Source organism: Rhipicephalus sanguineus, chromosome 2, assembly GCF_013339695.2.
Source record: "Rhipicephalus sanguineus isolate Rsan-2018 chromosome 2, BIME_Rsan_1.4, whole genome shotgun sequence".
Taxonomy (NCBI): Eukaryota; Metazoa; Arthropoda; class Arachnida; order Ixodida; family Ixodidae; genus Rhipicephalus; species Rhipicephalus sanguineus.
The window spans coordinates 9,536,205-9,553,087 of NC_051177.1; the positions used below are offsets into that span (position 1 = coordinate 9,536,205).

The window sequence follows — 16,883 nt, forward strand, 5'->3', positions numbered from 1 at the left end:
GTGGGTGAAACATAGGTTGCGAAAAAATATTCTAAAAAATACAATACTTTACGGAACGCCTTAAATATCTGCTGTTTACTTGAAAAGGAATGGTACTATCTTATTATCACCCATTGACGACCACTACTTTGTCTCACGATGTGCTTTGTGGTGAAGCAATGCTGCAATTCTGCGCCCATTTTGATTATTTTTTAAAAATTCTACGAATATTACAGACAATATAGGACTTTATCACATGGCTGGATAGTTGGCAGTAAGCGTGTCAAAAAAGTATTGAAGTCGATGACCGAGTAGTTTCGAAGTGGAAGGGGCGCAAACATTGAAAAATGTGTGAAATGCTCCACGTTCAGGCACATGTAGAGTGGTGATGCAGTCCACGTAAAAATGCACGCTTGGTCTCGTTGGGAAGAGTAAACAAAGGAGATTTATTTGTGAAAGTTTCATCGGAGTGTTTTTTTGTTTTGGGCGAGAAACAAAAATTTATGTTGAGCGTTCGCGGCGTGCTTGGGCGCGGGCCCGTAAGTCCGCTTCACTGCGTCGCCACTGTTCCTTGGGGCAACGGAAGTATGCAGCGCCCACGCGGGTGGCACCATCGTGTGCTGCTGTGAGTTTTCACGTTGCTGAAAACTTGCAATCAGTGTATATGGCTGGCAGAATGTTTCGGAAGGGCACTAAAGGCTGCCGGTTAGTAGTCGGAGCCGAGCACGATTTCATTGCCACGTCACTGCATGCACACGTACGACAGGCGCAGAGCTTGGGTTGTGTTTTCGATTTCTGCGGAGGTTGCAGTTCTTACTTCCGTTGCCGACGTATGGTCTTCGCCACTTGAAATGCCTGTGTTGCTGAGTAGGTGGTGAGCCCGGCATTAAGAGTGGTCAGTGATGATGACACGAAAAGGTGAAACGTGCGCGTACCTTTGACTGAGATTGTAGACTCAAACCTTGCTGAGAGCTGAACTTTCTGCCACGCTGCATGCGATGCTTTCATCTTAGTACTCGCCTTGCGATTACTAAGCGAAGGCGATAGACATTTAAAAGGACGAAGCCGCCTTAAAGGCGGCTTCGTCCTTTTGTATATTTATCGCTTTCGGTTTCCGTTGTACAGGCTCTCCGTCTAAAATATGACACGATAGCAGTATACTCACCATTCGCAATGTTTATCTTACGAGCTGCCAAGGGATGCGGCCGAAAGACGAACCTTCGAGTGCCGCGTGCTCGCTCGGCGACGCGATCACCGGAGCAAAGTTCACCTCTGTCGAAGATCCGAGCGTAAGAATACGTAGCGCCATTGGACTCCGAGGCACGGATGGCGCGAGTCACGTTCAAGCGAGCTGCCCATAAAAAGGAATTATAAGTGTATTCCCGGTGCCTGTTCGCCACTTTTATTGTATAATAATATATTTTAAACGAACCATCACTCGTTTTCGCTGACACTTCGTCGGCGGCACTGCGGAAAGCGGAAGAATGCGTGTCAAAACGTGAAAACTCACAGCAGCACACGATCGTGAAACCCGCGTGGGCGCTGCATACTTCCGTTGCCCCAAGGAACAGTGGCGACGCAGTGAAGCGGACTTACGGGCCCGCGCCCAAGCACGCCGCGAACGCTCAACATAAATTTTTGTTTCTCGCCCAAAACAAAAAACACTCCGATGAAACTTTCACAAATAAATCTCCTTTGTTTACTCTTCCCAACGAGACCAAGCGTGCATTTTTACGTGGACTGCATCACCACTCTACATGTGCCTGAACGTGGAGCATTTCACACATTTTTCAATGTTTGCGCCCCTTCCACTTCGAAACTACTCGGTCATCGACTTCAATACTTTTTTGACACGCTTACTGCCAACTATCCAGCCATGTGATATAGTCCTATTTTGTCTGTAATATTCGTAGAATTTAAAAAAAATAATCAAAATGGGCGCAGAATTGCAGCATTGCTTCACCACAAAGCACATCGTGAGACAAAGTAGTGGTCGTCAATGGGTGATAATAAGATAGTGCCATTCCTTTTCAAGTAAACAGCAGATATTTAAGGCGTTCCGTAAAGTATTGTATTTTTTAGAATATTTTTTCGCAACCTATGTTTCACCCACTACGGCAAAATTCAAATCACTGTAACAGACAAGAAAAATTTTTTCCCCAAAAAATACTTTCCGAGGGCAAATAGTGCACTGATATGAACGTCCACAATTTTTTACAATACAATTGGAGAGGGTCGAGCGCAATGTCTGGGACGTTTGGCGTGGAATGACCCTTTTGGGAGCTGCAGTGCTGCAGTGTTAAATTTCAAGAGACCGAAAAAATTCCTTTCCCAACTTTACGAGCTTCCCAATTAAATGAAATAATTCGAGTGTGGTAAACACTTTGTCAAATCGAGTTTCAACAATAGTAGCAAATGGTTGTGTACTTGAGGAAATATATAAATGCAAAACGATAGAAGGAAAAGGAACATTTTTACTGCTACCCCTACTGCATTTAGTGCGTAATGACTAACAGCGAGGTAAGGATAGGCAGAGAATTGAGGGGGGTAATTAGTTTGCATATGTGCAGAGATGGAAACAATGTCTTTCATTTCACTCGAGAAGTGTAAAATGAAGTGGACTAAAACTCGTGGTGTCTACAATGTGAATTGTAGTAGATGAATTCCCTTAATGAGAATGGTCGCTTCTGCACTCTGGTCCTGTCAGGGTACACTTGCTCAGCAGAACAGTGTTTTTGGTGACACACTTCATGTGGACAGCAACAATGCTGCGCACTGTAGGAACCATGCTCATTACTTGCACTTTTGTGGCAGGAGTCAAGTTTGTCTGAGCCCATGTAGTCTTGTTATCCTGCTGTTGGTAAAGGTGGCCACGTATTGATATTCAGCTTTTAACAGCCTTTTAATGCAGAAGGAATGTGATAGCACATACGTTCCTGTTGCTGTGTGGCAGTGAGCTCTAATGTGTGGTTGTGGAACCAACTGACCTTGCACAGCAACATATACATGTCAAGGAATGCTGAAGCATACTAGAGAACATGGAAAAGCAATACAGCATTGGCACTTGCCTGCTGTCCATGCAGCTGAATGCCTTTTTTTGGCTGCACTTCTTCAGCTCACATTTGGAAAACCAGCTTGCACCATTTAGTTTGTCTGATCATTCCCTTTGCTACATAAGCTCAGATATGTTAAATGAATCCAGCTTATTTGATGTAACTGCATGCGCCGAGGGCAAAAAGCAAGCAGAAAATTTGAACACCTGTATTTATTCTATTTATCAAATGCTGTATTTATATTAGTGCTGACGGCCCGGTGTCTTTTTCTTTTCTATTTTTTAAGGTGCATTTACCTCGTGGCGAATAATAGAAAATGGTGGTGATGGATGGAAGTATGAAGAAACGCCAAAGGGTGCTGACCCCTTGCCTTTAGGTAAGCCTCATTAACATTGTTCGGCGACTGTCACAAAGTACAGGGCAAAGGTGCTGTTGCTGTCTTTGCTTCATAAAACATACATCTCACAGCTCTGACACAACCTACTTTTCAGACCCACTTTTATTTGTGCACACCCTGACCACAGTGATAAAGTCGGCATTTGTTTCACTAAAACAGGCTCTGGTTCGTTTGTCCCTTGGACCTCAAAGGATTGGAACCACCTTTCCTGTTTGCTTTCGTTAATCATTAGCTAACATTTTATAACCAAGAACTTGATGCAAAACATTGTTGGTTGTTTTGACTGATTAGCTACCGTAGTATATCCAGGAATGTCAATTGTTGTTCTCTCTATGCTTGTGGGGGTGCTATATCACCCCTGTATTGGCGACTGCCGCAACTTGGGCGCGGCCGCTGTGTTTGGAACGCACGTGCTTGGCGTAAGCCGAGGCGTTCGTGCAAGGTCAGTGATGCGCTGGCGCTGTAACTTGAGTTTAGCGCGGTGGCGCCGGCATCGCCGCCGCGAATTTAGGCCGGTGCATAGAAACAGGAGTGAATCTCATTTTTTGGGGTGTGGCTGCGCGCGCGGATGGACGTCTCCTCGCGGTGGGTCCGGGGACGGTACCGCGGCTCGCTGCCCTCGGACCCTCGTGGTGAGTCGTGCATCTGCGGCGCCGCATTTGTATTATGTTGTCTTATTGTATGTCTTATTGTATGTCTTATGTTATATTGTACTGTATGTCTTATACTGTCTTGAGTGTGCGTTATATGTTTCCCAGTATTCATTGTCAGCGCATAAGTTCAGCGTGTTACTTACGTGTTACGTGTAAGTTTTCGCGTGTTATGTTTACTAATTCGGCCGGCGAGCTCGCCATATATGTTTTAAAGTGTTTTAATAAACGTCTACATGTTTGTTGCACGACCGCGCGAACTGTGTCCGTGTGTTCCGGGGGCGGCGGCGGTTATATCGCATCAGACCCCACACTGGCTTCCCAACGTGGCGCTCTTGGGGCATCGGACGACAGTTTTCGCGGTTTGGGGCAACATTTGTGTGAGCCGGGTAAAGTAAGCCTAGAAGGGGATTTTCATCCCTAGCGTCGGCGGCGTGCTTTTTGGAGAGCGCGATGAGATCAGTTGCTGTGGCGTGTTCGAACTTGTCGGCACGCTAAGTTTTATTTGTTCGCAGGCGGTTCATTTTTATTTTAAGAAGGTCGTTGAGTGTCGGTACGAGAGTCACATGGTCCGCATCCTGGGAGAGCGAAGCACAGAACACGTACACGCTAACTACACGCAACACGTACACGCTAACTTATACGCTGACAATGAATACGTAACACGCTAACAATGAATACTGGGAAAACATATCACATACTCGAGACACAATAAGACAACATAATACAATACAAACGCGAAGGCGGCGCCGCAGATGCACGACTCACCACGAGGGCCCGAGGGAAGCGAGCCGCGGTACCGTCCCCCACGAACCCCTCGGCCGTCATCCATCCGCGCGCGCTGCCACACCCCAAAAGAGAGAATCAATCCTTTCTATCCGCCGGCCTAAATTCGCGGCGGCAATGCCGGCGCCACCGCGCTAAACTCGGGTTACAGACAGCGCATCCCTGACCTTGGACGAACGTGTCCACTTATGCCAAGCACGTGCGCTCCAAACACAGCGGTCGCGCCCAAGTTACCGCAGTCGTCAATACAGGGATGATATAGCACCCCCACATGCTACAGCTCTCCTTTGTAATGCCCTTGGGGAGGGTGTAAATATTACATAAAGCATATTTCCTGGAATGCAGGTTTGGCTAGCATACTTGCTGTAAAAAAAAATGTTCAGTGTGCACAGTAACATGTACTTTTTAAAATGTTTCCAACACATTATGAGCTTCAGCACTTGCAGAAAACACTGTCACTGTATCATGGCGACAATTCTTTCCTGACTCTGTGCTCAGTAGCATAGCCAGGGGGGCTGACCGGGCTACAGCCCCCCCCCCCCCCCCCCCCCACTGAAATATTTTCGCACTGTCATGTACCGCCGACCAAAACGGCCACCTGTGCCGGAAATTATCTGGATTTTTTCTAGAATTCCTTTCCATGGTCGAAAAGACACTTCGGTGCGAACATTGCTGATTTGGGCTGGCTGTCCTCACTACGACCATGGCGGCCCTGTAACTGGATGCCATGCTGGCTGCGCAGCGCATGACTGTCGGAAATACCCCGCAAAAAGAGGCATGGTGCCATGGATTGCCATTTTGCGATGCAGTGACACGCTCATTAACGGGCTCCGCTCTCCCACGCTGAACCGTGCTACCGCGAATGGGTAACTATTGTTGACTATCCGGACGCTCAGGATTAAGCTATAGAGGAGGTATTGTGAATGCACCGTTGCGGTGGGGACGTCTTGAACTGAAAGGTATATATTGTGCTAGCGGAGGGCCCAAAAAGGGGGCGGTCATCTTTGACAGCTGTCCGGGGCGTTTCATTCTCTTGCCCCTGTATGGAGAGCGGGGAGTCGTTTTTGACAGTATTCTTCATCTTTTTAACTACTGCCCCTCAAATGCGGGCCAAAAATGAAGGGCCCTTCACAGTAAGCCCATTTCGTTGCTCTGAAGGACCCTTTACAGAAAAGTCGTGTGTCTGTCACGGACTGCCATTTTCGCAATCCGGTGCCATGCCGATTACCGGACGCCACGCTCCCCCGCTGACCGGTGGGACCGCTTGAACATGAGAGCATTGTCTTTAGAGCAGAAGAGGTATTCTTTTTCGAAAGTTCACCGCTGATGTTTGATCCTTTGTACCCGTACCGGCGGCAACGGCAGGGTCGTTGAAGGCCGCAATGTACCCGAACCAGGTATAGAATGTGTGGAGATAGGTTTTGCACGAAGCTTACCCTACGAGGCGACCGGGAAGGGACGCGACGTTCTCCACTGCCGCAGCGAACAAAGACGCTACAGCCGGGTTCGTCGACTCTCCGTCACGGCACAGTCAAATGCACTTGAGGCAGGTTGTCAACAAACACGGGTTTATTAACCCAAGATGCAGCACAGTACGACAGTCACAGTCTCTTGGGTGAAAAGAATAAATTGCTTTACTTACTGCAGCTTGAACTACAGGAAGTTGAGCTAGTTTTTAGGGATTTGTAGTGAAAGAAGGCTGGGGCTTGCAAACACAAGAGAAACATACAAACACGTGAAGGTGGTGTAAGAATTAAGAGACAGAAATTGGTGACCGGCCATTTGTAGCACAAATAAGGCACAAGAAATTCATACTGAGTTGCCAGAAAATTCATCCTGATCCGGGGATCGAACCCGGGACCAACGCCTTTCCGCTGTGCTCGCTCTACGAATTGAGCTAACCAGGAAGGGAGCACGAGGGCTGGAAGCGCATGGACACAGGTTGCTGCAAATCAGTTCTGCGGAATCCCACAAGCCACAAGGCTTCGTGCTATGCCATAAGCACAAGCCGCTGATTGCAGTTATAAGTGTCCATGAGCTTCGAGTTGTCGATTAATGCCCCCTCGCACTGCCAATTGCTAGCTTCCTGATTAGCTCAATTCATAGAGTGATCGCTCTGGAAAGGCATTGGTCCTCAGTGCAATTCCCAGTCCAGGACGAATTCCTCGGCAACTAAGAAGCTTTTAACAGCAGAGCTGTTAAAAGCTTGATAGTTTAAGCCTTTTGCGGGACCTTAGTTCTTCTTGGTTAAAAGTGTTTCGTTGTGTGGCCAGAAAACTGTCATCATCATGAACGGCCTTCCAGGCACAGCTGCGTGCAACGCAATAACTCGGCCAGCGTGCGCTCTCTTTGTCCTCTTCTTCATCTTAGGATTGACTACGAATAAAGACAGTCTGCTCTTGTCAACGTACGTTCGAGAACATTTTTTTATGTCGCCTATAAATTTGGCAGAGAATGAGGTCTGTGGCCAGCGCACCCACTAAGGTTGACACCATGGAGGTGCAATGTAGGCGTTTGTTCAATGCGTGTGCTTTCTGAAGAAAGCAAAAGGAAAGCACAGAACAGACAAATGGAACAGAAAGAGAAAGAAACAGAGAGAGAGAAAAAGAGCGAAACTGACAGGAACAGAAAGAGGACCTTGCTAACTAGGACCTTCTAATAATATTGTGTTACTATAATGCTAATCAGGACCACGCTAACTAATACCTTGCTAACAATCTAGGACGACCACAAGTTTCACTGCAGCTTTGCACCACTAGTGCAAGCTTTTTCTTTTTGAGAAATTGGTATGGATTTCCTTGTGGATTCATGCCACAAACAGGCGAAACATACAACTTAAATGTTATCTTTGCAAAGAAAGCTTGCTTTGTATTTTGGTAGCCACTTTTGCTGAATGCTTTAAAAGGTTCTTTATTTTGTCAAGTCTGAACATGGTTGCAGAAAGCAATAATGACAAGAATGGAGTAGGAAATAGATATAGTGTCAATCTTGTTTTTATGGCTGTTGATAAGCTAAGGAAGCTATGCACTGCCGTGTGAAGACAGAATGAGCAGGTTGAAGACAAAAGGCACGCATTTGTTTCATAAAGCACAGCAATAAATTTACCGACTGACATACTGGTTGTGGGGATCGAGAGCGCCTTCACCTTTGGCACCTCGTCCCCAGCTACCGCGTTGTGCTGGCACCGCACGGCTCGATCGCCGAGAACTGACGCTAAATGGCGACGTGGCATCCAGGGCTACGACAGCAGGCCTTATTGTCCGGTGCAAGCCATGCTTCGCCCATTCCCGGTGTGGAGACGTCCGGGCGCCACTCATCGCGCGGCACGCTGGCATATGTCACTGTGCTATGCCCGTCTTCACTGGCCGCCAGTGACAGCCCCCTCTCTACCTGAGCTCGCTTCTGTCTGGCACTTGCTCGCCATGCAAGATGCTCGAACGCATGCAACGGGAGAGTTATGTGCTGCCTTTGCAGGTGACACCTTGTTCGCGCGTTTGGTGGTGCCCTTTGAGTGATAGCCGCAACGCCGCAGGCAAGTGTGCTTGATCGGTTTTGCGGAGTTACCCTGTACAGCCCGAAATCCTGTGATTGTCACACTGTGCTGCATCTTGGGTTAATAAATCCGTGTTTGTTGGTACCCTGGCTCGAGTGCCCTTTCTACGCCATGTCAGAGAGTCAATGAACTCTGCTGTAGCATCTTTGTGTGCGGCAACGGTGAAGCAGCGTCGAGTCCCTTCCCAGTTGTGCTCGTGGGGTAACACTCGTGCAAACCTATCTCCACATGATGTAGTGCATGAAGTTCTAGCAGCTTCTACATAGGCCACACAGGCCATTGTGTTAACCAGAGGTTAATTGATTGTAAAAGTTCGTTAGCCAAAAGATCGTCATCTGATATTTTGTTGCATTCTCGAGATTGTAAATATGCGCCAAAATTCAGTGGTTGCGCAGTTTTATAGAGGCACAAGAATGAAGAAACGGGTCTAATGATTGAGGCTTGGCATATCAATAGTGACATCTTAGTCGAAATCAAGGGGGAGAAATGGGCACGTAGTGAGAAGCGGTAGATGACTGATGGTCATTAATGGTAACAGACTGGATTTCGACAGACAGCGAGCATGGCAGCAGGTGGCAGATGGGCAGGTGAGACTAAGAGCTAATGTGGTCACAGCTCTACTCGAGGACATCTTTTGTTGCACTGCTGTGGAATCTGCAGAACCAAAATGCATGCCGGCCAGTACCCCAAGAATTAGTACCTAATTTTGTGAATAATTTTCTCATTTGCCTTGCTTAAATAAATTCTGCTTTACTTACTATGGAACTAGAGCGGTTATCGGAAGTCGCAGGTAAAATAACACTCCTAGGCAGCACCTCGTTTTCTTCCAGTAAACATGGCGTCCCCAACATGTGTTGGTCCATGAGTGGCCACAACCTCACCATCCAAGAAAAATGTACTCGAAATATGACACAGGGAACAATTGGAATGTCTCTCTCCCACACATGTATGTGTTTTTCTAAGCTCCTTAATGCTGCAAGCAAGCAAAACCAAAAATGGAATTGCAAACAGCTGCCATACTATAGCGGCGTAACACGAATGGGTGGAAGCCCTGCCTCCATAGCCTTCGCCGCACTGTCAGAATGAGCTGTCTCCAAGTATAGCTGAGGACTGGGGGTAGTATTTTTGACACTGTAATATTTCTGCAGTATTGTCAAATTTCGTAATGGCGGCATTTTAAGCCAATCCAAGAGGCCATAGCAGCCCTTCCGGCCAATCAGAGTTGTAGAATATGACAATGGGAGAAATATGGCAGAGGCCTTTGCCCTGCAGTGGATGTAGTCAAGCTAATGATGATAATATCAGTTTTAGTGGAAGCGCATATGTGGGCCAGTTTTTTATTAACTTGCATAAGGAAGAAGTTACAGACGGTTACATTGATGTTTACATAGACCTGCATATGGTCCTGATTTGCAGGTAGCTTTACCATACCTGAGCATGTGCAGATAAGTTTGTGTCTACTTTTTTTTCCAATTGTGTGCATCCTTTCAGTTGGTAGTTGGCATTTGCGTTGTCTGGTCTGTTGTGTTAAATCTGTGTCCTTGCACCTGACTTTCAAAAACAAATCAGCAGTGAAGTTTGAAGGTGCCTAATTCGGGCTAGTTGGTTGTTCATCATCATAAACAACAGTGCAACACAAGGAGACATACGAGTGCCCTTGAAGACTTTTGAGGCACTTACTTTTTATTTGTGGGTTGAGTAGACTTATGGCTGGGGATAAGTTTAGCATAGATCAAAGCACTGATATCAATAGATTTAGTATTTTAATTACACAGTGAAGTCACTATGTTGTTGCTAATTGCATCCACATGTAGTGGTGCTCGTCCAAACTACTGCAGTTGGAAATGATGGCAAAGACTGCAGGCTTACTACTGGATAAATGTAACGTTAGAAGTTATCACAGCATTGTATTTAAACAGAGATTATAATTGGGTTTTGTTTTTCTTTTCCATGCTTTTTCTTTCAATGCCAAATAGCCATCGCAACAGAAAAGATCACTACAGCTACAAAACACGATAGAGGTGCTGGCTGCTATTTTGTCTCTGGCTTTTTGCTTGTACGGGTCGGATGTCCATACGAAAGTCTTCTCTCGCTTCCCTTGCTTGTGTACGCTTGCGAGCCGCCTTGTTTTGCACATGCAGTACACTCCTGATTGTGGTTGAAGTGGCGCAAGTATCCCCTCTTTGAGTTCGAGACTGTGAGTTCGAGGAATCTGTTTTATTTGCTGTATGCTTTATACTGATGTAAGCTGATAGTGTCGAAAAAAAAAGCGAGAGAGAGGGAGGGAGGAGCTGTGCAACTCGAAAGCACAGTAAGGGGGGGCACTGCTTGTTTTTTAGCCTGTGGCCTCCGAGCATAGAAAAGTGTGCACGTGAAGTTTGTCATTATGTGACATATGTAACAGTGCACAACTCTGGAAAGGACGAAGACAGAGATAGAGTATAAACAGCACTCTTTACACTCTTCGTCCTTTTCAGTTTTGAGCGCTGTTACATATGTTGCAATGAACCAACTAGCCCAGCAAGCAGTCATTATGCAGAAGCTTTTCTTCTTGCCTGTGTACCTTCCTGAGCAGCCTCGTTTTGTACGTGTTGTGCACTCGCGAGTGTTGTGGTACTATTCAAAAGGTGAATGTTTTTCACCTTGACGCAATGTTATTCTCACCCTTATTCTTATTCTTGGATGTGGGGTGTTTGTTACTGCAGTAATGGTGTGATCGCTGTGCTGGATGGAACAGGCAAGAATGATGTGCAAGCTTCCCCTACATCGAACCTTTCAGCTCATTTCACTGCCGGCACCTTGCAATGCCAGTGGCAAGTGAAATGTGGTCATGTGACCCCACAAAAATTGAGTTGAGGGTAGGCATTTTTTTTCTTGTATTTTGAATATTCTAGGCTGAATAACTTTGGCCTGTGTGCCCCTGTCGCTGCCGTTCTTGCTGCATTATTCTTTCCATCCTTCAGCCTATGCAACCCGCAAGTAAAAACTGGGGGCTTGAATAGTGGGCCCCTTTAAGGTTTGTCATTCTGGTTTGGATGAAACATGGTGAAAGTTATAAAAAAATTACACCATCTCCTGCTAAAGGGGACCATGAGGCGATGTGAAGCCGGAGCACTTGCACGATCGCGTTTTGTTGACGTTCGCTGGGCATGCTACCGACCTCGCGTCGTGGAACGCGAAGAGGAACACTACGCGTGTCGTGTCTTCCCTCTAGCCTTGCCGTTAATGGGCCTTTTTCAGGTCTGAACAGCGCCTCTAGTGGAGATCGCTGAAATCAGAACTGGGGGTCCATGGCCTCCGAACTTGCCCGCTGCGTGCCGGTAGACATTCTCTGAGGCCTGGCATTTTTCGGAAAATTTTGCAAATCTGCCACTCCAGGTGACGCTCAGTTCGCTCCTGTCGCCACGCTGTGACCCTCAAAAAACATGGCGCGCGTGTCGTCACCGCTGACGCGCATGCGCAGACTACTCTCATGAAAAAGGCCCATTCTCACAGGGCGTGCGGGGAACGCGGTTGACAGGCGCACGAGAGAGAGGCAGCGTAGGAGAGGAGAGAGTTTAGGTTTTAGGTTAGGAGAGGTGCCGCAGTGAGGGTCAGATGCGCTGGCCCTCATCATGGCGCTGTGCAGGAGAGAATTTCGGCATGTCGAGCCCGCATTTCAGAGGAGCCAACTGAGGCAAGCGCTGGACTGAATGCGCGCAGCGCTCTACCACTTGAAGGAGAGGAGACGAGAGGAGGAGAGTAGCGTATGCGCCGTGAGAGCAGAAGCGAGAACGCAGGAGAAGCGCAAGCAGGTGCTGGTAGAGAAGTGGAGAGAGTAACACGCAGCTGTTGGAGAGAGGGAAGGAGGAGCGTTGCGCCTGCGTAGTGTGAGTGCGGACTACTACGCCGCGTGACATACCCCCGAGCAAGAGATACTTGCATCTAAAAACCAGGGGCACTACTCTGACCAAAGCATGAATTCAATGAAAAAATGATGTTCTGGCTTCCACGTGGGAGCCTTGTTCACAACTACAATGAAAAAATATGTTCAAGCAGTTTGCTTAAATAGGCTTGCAAATATGATGCAGGCAAGGCACATACACTGAAGGCAGATTGCCATCGCTCCTGTTCAGAGTGTGCAGAGTAGTCTAAATCATGAGCAACTCGGGCATCATAATCGCACTTTTTCTGTAGCGAGAATGTGTGCCTTCCCTCAGTCGATTGTGTCTCTCCCTGAAGCGGCATGCTCAGCCATAGCACTGCACCTAACGTTTCCTTTCTTCACATTAGAATTGTGCTGCTTCAAATCGGTGGTGCACAGCTCTCCATCTGCACCATGCGACTGCACTCCATCTGATAATCCATTGTGCTGTAAAATATGAGCGGGGATGCATGGAAGCTCAACAAGACGAATGACAAGCATGCACAAACTAAACCCACATAAAGGGAACTGAGCACACATGCAACAAAAAGCAAGCGGCCACCAGTGCTGCAATTTCAATGTGTCGGTAGCAGTCGAGGCCCAATTGAACTGTGCTCCTTGCCTGTATTTGCCGCATCTCGTGGGCTGCTTGATGCCAACTTGATCGGTGGCTCCACCCTGGCTGCCAGCCTCGAGGAAGACATGGAGCAACGGGTCGGCAATTTTTCACTGGAAAATCGCTTCATAAAGAGTGGGGCAGCAGTCAGCAACAAGTTCTTCCTCATAGCAGAGTGCTAATGTACTTGAAGCCCGGCTGCAGATTCCATTGTCTTTATGCTCATACAGAACAAAATAGTTCTGGAACAAGGGGGCAACCACACATGCTGCTGGGTGCAAGTTCTTTGTTGACAACGTTGACTTATGTATGCATAATACACCGATGTAGCAGCCAGTGAACGAAGCATGACTCGCTTATTTCATAGTGACTTTACAGTTTTCATTCAGTGAATCTAGGCAATGTGGTGGAAAGCGTTGCTTGTCTGCATGACTGGTATGGTATGGACTACGTTTACCATGCGAAATGCAAACATGGATCGTGTGGAGTGTGCTCAGAGTATGTTTGTTGCCTTGCATGGTAGCAGTAAAACCACACTGCTTTGTGCGCTACTTGATGCAAATTAATTTTGGTGCTCTTTCTGCAATGTCATCATCACTTCATATTTCATTTTATTATCTTAAGGACCCCACTGCAGGGGTATACACAAGGAGTGGATATACAAGGACGATTACACACTGGCGGTTCAGGATGAGTAGTGAGCTCTTGCAGCGTCAATAAAAGCATGTGGGTTGGTGATGGCGACTATGATGTAGGGAAGACCGTTCCAGTCTACAATGGTGCGCGGAAAAAGAAGACGAAAAGGTGAGAGTACGGATTTGAGGGGTGAGCAGCATATAGGGAATGTCCTGTACGACGAGACATACGGGCTGGTGGTAAGATTTAAGGTGTCTGATTGAGAGATATATTTTGTGAAATAGGGATAAGCTAGAGATGTGATTGCACATTTGGACATTTGAGATGACGCACATTTGTGCATTGTGTTTTAAGCGAATTGAAGACCTATGTTGTTTTCTTCCTACAGATAAACAGGGATGTTTTTCAACTTCGTATGGACCATGCATGAAGGAGCAAGTCATCAGTCTTGTGAATGAGGGCGTTCTTCCTGAAATAATGGACAACTTCAAGCCACACATTGAAGTCTCGGAATGGTGAGTGACTGGAACTGCATTTAACCTTGACAATGCTTGCACTTTTGCACTGGCTTAAGTTAATTTGCTGTTTCTGTGAGTGAATATGACACAGTGCATGCAGTGTTTTTCTGCTTGGGCTGACTTAGACGTCACTGATAACTTTGAGACTTCATGTAGCACATTCATTGTGTGTGCGCAGTGTGTTTTGGACTGGTTACATTTCTCCACTGGTCATTCGATGCATGAACTACATTCTGGGCATGTTGTTTCAACAGCAGAGCTGTTTAAAGCTTTTCTTCGCACCGGGTAGTGCAAACTGAAATTCTCATCATCACGAACTGGCACGCGCTCGCTTTGTCCTCTTCTTCATATCCTGCTTCGTTTCCGCAACACGTGCTCCGATTCGTACGTCCGCGGAATGCAATAACTGTGATTGGCAAGTCTGTTACGGGACTAAAAATCACGTGACATCACATAACGACTAGTCACGGGACTAAAATCACGTAAAATCACGTAGTAACTAGTCACACAACTACGAATCGCATAACATCACGGAACGACTAGTCAAGGGACTAAAATCACGTAACTAGTAAGGTGACTAAAGATCATGTAACATCTAGTCGTGGGACTAAAACCACGTAACATCACCGAACAACTAGTCACGTGACTAAGAATCACTTGACAACTACTGTAAAATCCCGAGCAAGTGCCCCCCCTCCCTTTTTCGGGAGATTTGAAATGTACAACCCCTTCTCTCCTCCCACCATTTCACTGTGTCATTCACGGTTTTTAAGGCCAAACCCCATGTGCGTGGAAATGCACGCGACAGTGACGAGCGATGCTATGAGCGACGAAACAAGCCGTTCGCGCGACGTGTCGCGTGGTCGATTTCGCGTGATCGCTCGGTTTTTCAGATATGGAATCCGTCACTCGTCGCCCGGAAGTGCTGTGCTCAAACAGCCAATAGCAAAACACCGGAACAAGATGCATCAGTGACGTATTGCTGATCGCCGCCACTTTCTTATCGACGCGCATCAACAATAACATTCATCAACATGTTCATCAACATGGCCAACGGCGACAAGCGCAACGTTGACGTTGTTGAACGCGAACATGCGTTACGAGACCTCAGGGACGGGAACTACAAGTCCCACGCCGTCTGTGACGCGGCTTGGCAGCACGTAGCAGCAGTGATGGGATCGAAAAAAATGCTGCAAGACAATGATAAACATTATGTACCATTATGCAACTAAACATCGTATTTTGCATTGCATACCGCTGAAGACGGGCCACTTTTGGTATGAGTAAACGCCCTCATGCCAGCAACAGTAGAGATCACTCGCCGAAGCCGTCGCGTGAATGGGGTTTGCCCATCCAAGCGACCGCTTGCGCGAAGGCAATCTACGTCGCGTCGCTCCTCGCTGTCTCGTGCACTTTTGCGTATATGGGGTTTGGCCTTTATTCGCCTAACGAGGGCGAATAAAAACAGTGAATGCATGCATATTCAATGAAGCATCTCGTTAGAAGAAGCATGGGTGTGCATTCTTTATTCTTTGCAGCTTTTTTGCCGTCACCCTGAATTTTGATCCGCGACCATGCAAGGGCCCCCCCTCCAAATCTTGTTGGATTATCCTTCATCGTAGGGGGGGGGGTTCTTGCTCGAGACCTTACGGTAGTCGCGTAACATGTAGCATCACGTAACAACTAATCACATCACTAAAATCACGTAACAGGTAGTCACGTGACTAAAATGGCATAACATCACATAACTTGTCGCGTGACTGAAACACATAACTAGTCACATGACTAAAATCACATAACAGCTTGTCACATGACTAAAAATAATGTAACATCACGTACTAACTAGTCACGTGACTAAAATTGCGTAACATACGTAACAACTAATCCTGTGACAAAAATCACATAATGGCAGGTCGTGACATATTCCCGCCAAAACCATGCAACAGCTAGTTAATCAAGTGACATTTTCCGCCAAAGCTACATAGCACCGGCGTAGCGTGGGGAACCGGCCGAAACCCTAGAAGAATAGCCAAGCCTAGCCATACTTAGCGCTACTAGCAAAAACTTAGCATCTCTAGCAAAAGCTTGCAATTACTAGCAAAAACTTAGAAGCAGCTAGGTCGAACACTAGCACCGCTGTTGGTTCCTGCATTTGCACCACTAGTACAAGTTGCACACATTTTTTGTTCGGCCTGTTCTTTCCTTATCTGTGGAAATGATGTACAGCTTCCGTCTTTATACATTTTGGCATGTGTAGCAAGGAAAAAGAATGCTACCAAATCATCATCACCAGTGCTTTGCTCAAGATTGCTGCTTGTGCTTGGAAGCAGTGACCTGTTTTGACGGTCTCTGCTGCACTGCTCTGAATTGCATCGAATGAACACCTCTACAAATGGTGGAGGGTGCTGCGCCCTCACATCTGTGCCGGAAGACTTGTCCCACTGAATGCCTCCTACTGTATCAACCATGTACTCCAGTGTGCCTTGCCACAGGGACCCTGCCATCTTCACTGGAATGGTTAACACTGACATGGAGGGCTGGCCTACGATGTATATTATGGTAAGTGTACAGGCATGAAGCCACAAAACTGAGCAGGGTGCTCTTTTACATCGTGACTGGTGGCCAGCCTCTGGTACAACAGCCATGAAATGTGGGCCGTACTCAAGACCTCTTTTTCCGAAGTGTTCAGCTGCCCTTCTGTGCTGCGTGTAAGGCAGCATTTGAGGGAATGAGCGCAGCAGCCCAGTGAATTATTCATAAGCTACACTGAGGACTTTGTCGACCTATGCAA

The 16,883-nt window shown here is 47.0% G+C and overlaps 1 protein-coding gene across 1 annotated transcript in view; it reads left to right on the forward strand.

Moving 5' to 3' along the window:
• Nucleotides 1-3,318: 3,318 nt before the first annotated feature.
• The window catches only part of LOC119382391 (F-box only protein 6), a gene marked incomplete at its 5' end in the record, with an annotated part of 60,582 nt that continues 47,017 nt past the window's right edge, over nt 3,319-16,883 (forward strand). Inside the window, 2 exon segments of the mRNA XM_037650085.2 lie at nt 3,319-3,408; nt 13,963-14,089. Coding sequence (XP_037506013.1) covers nt 3,319-3,408; nt 13,963-14,089 — 217 coding nt within the window.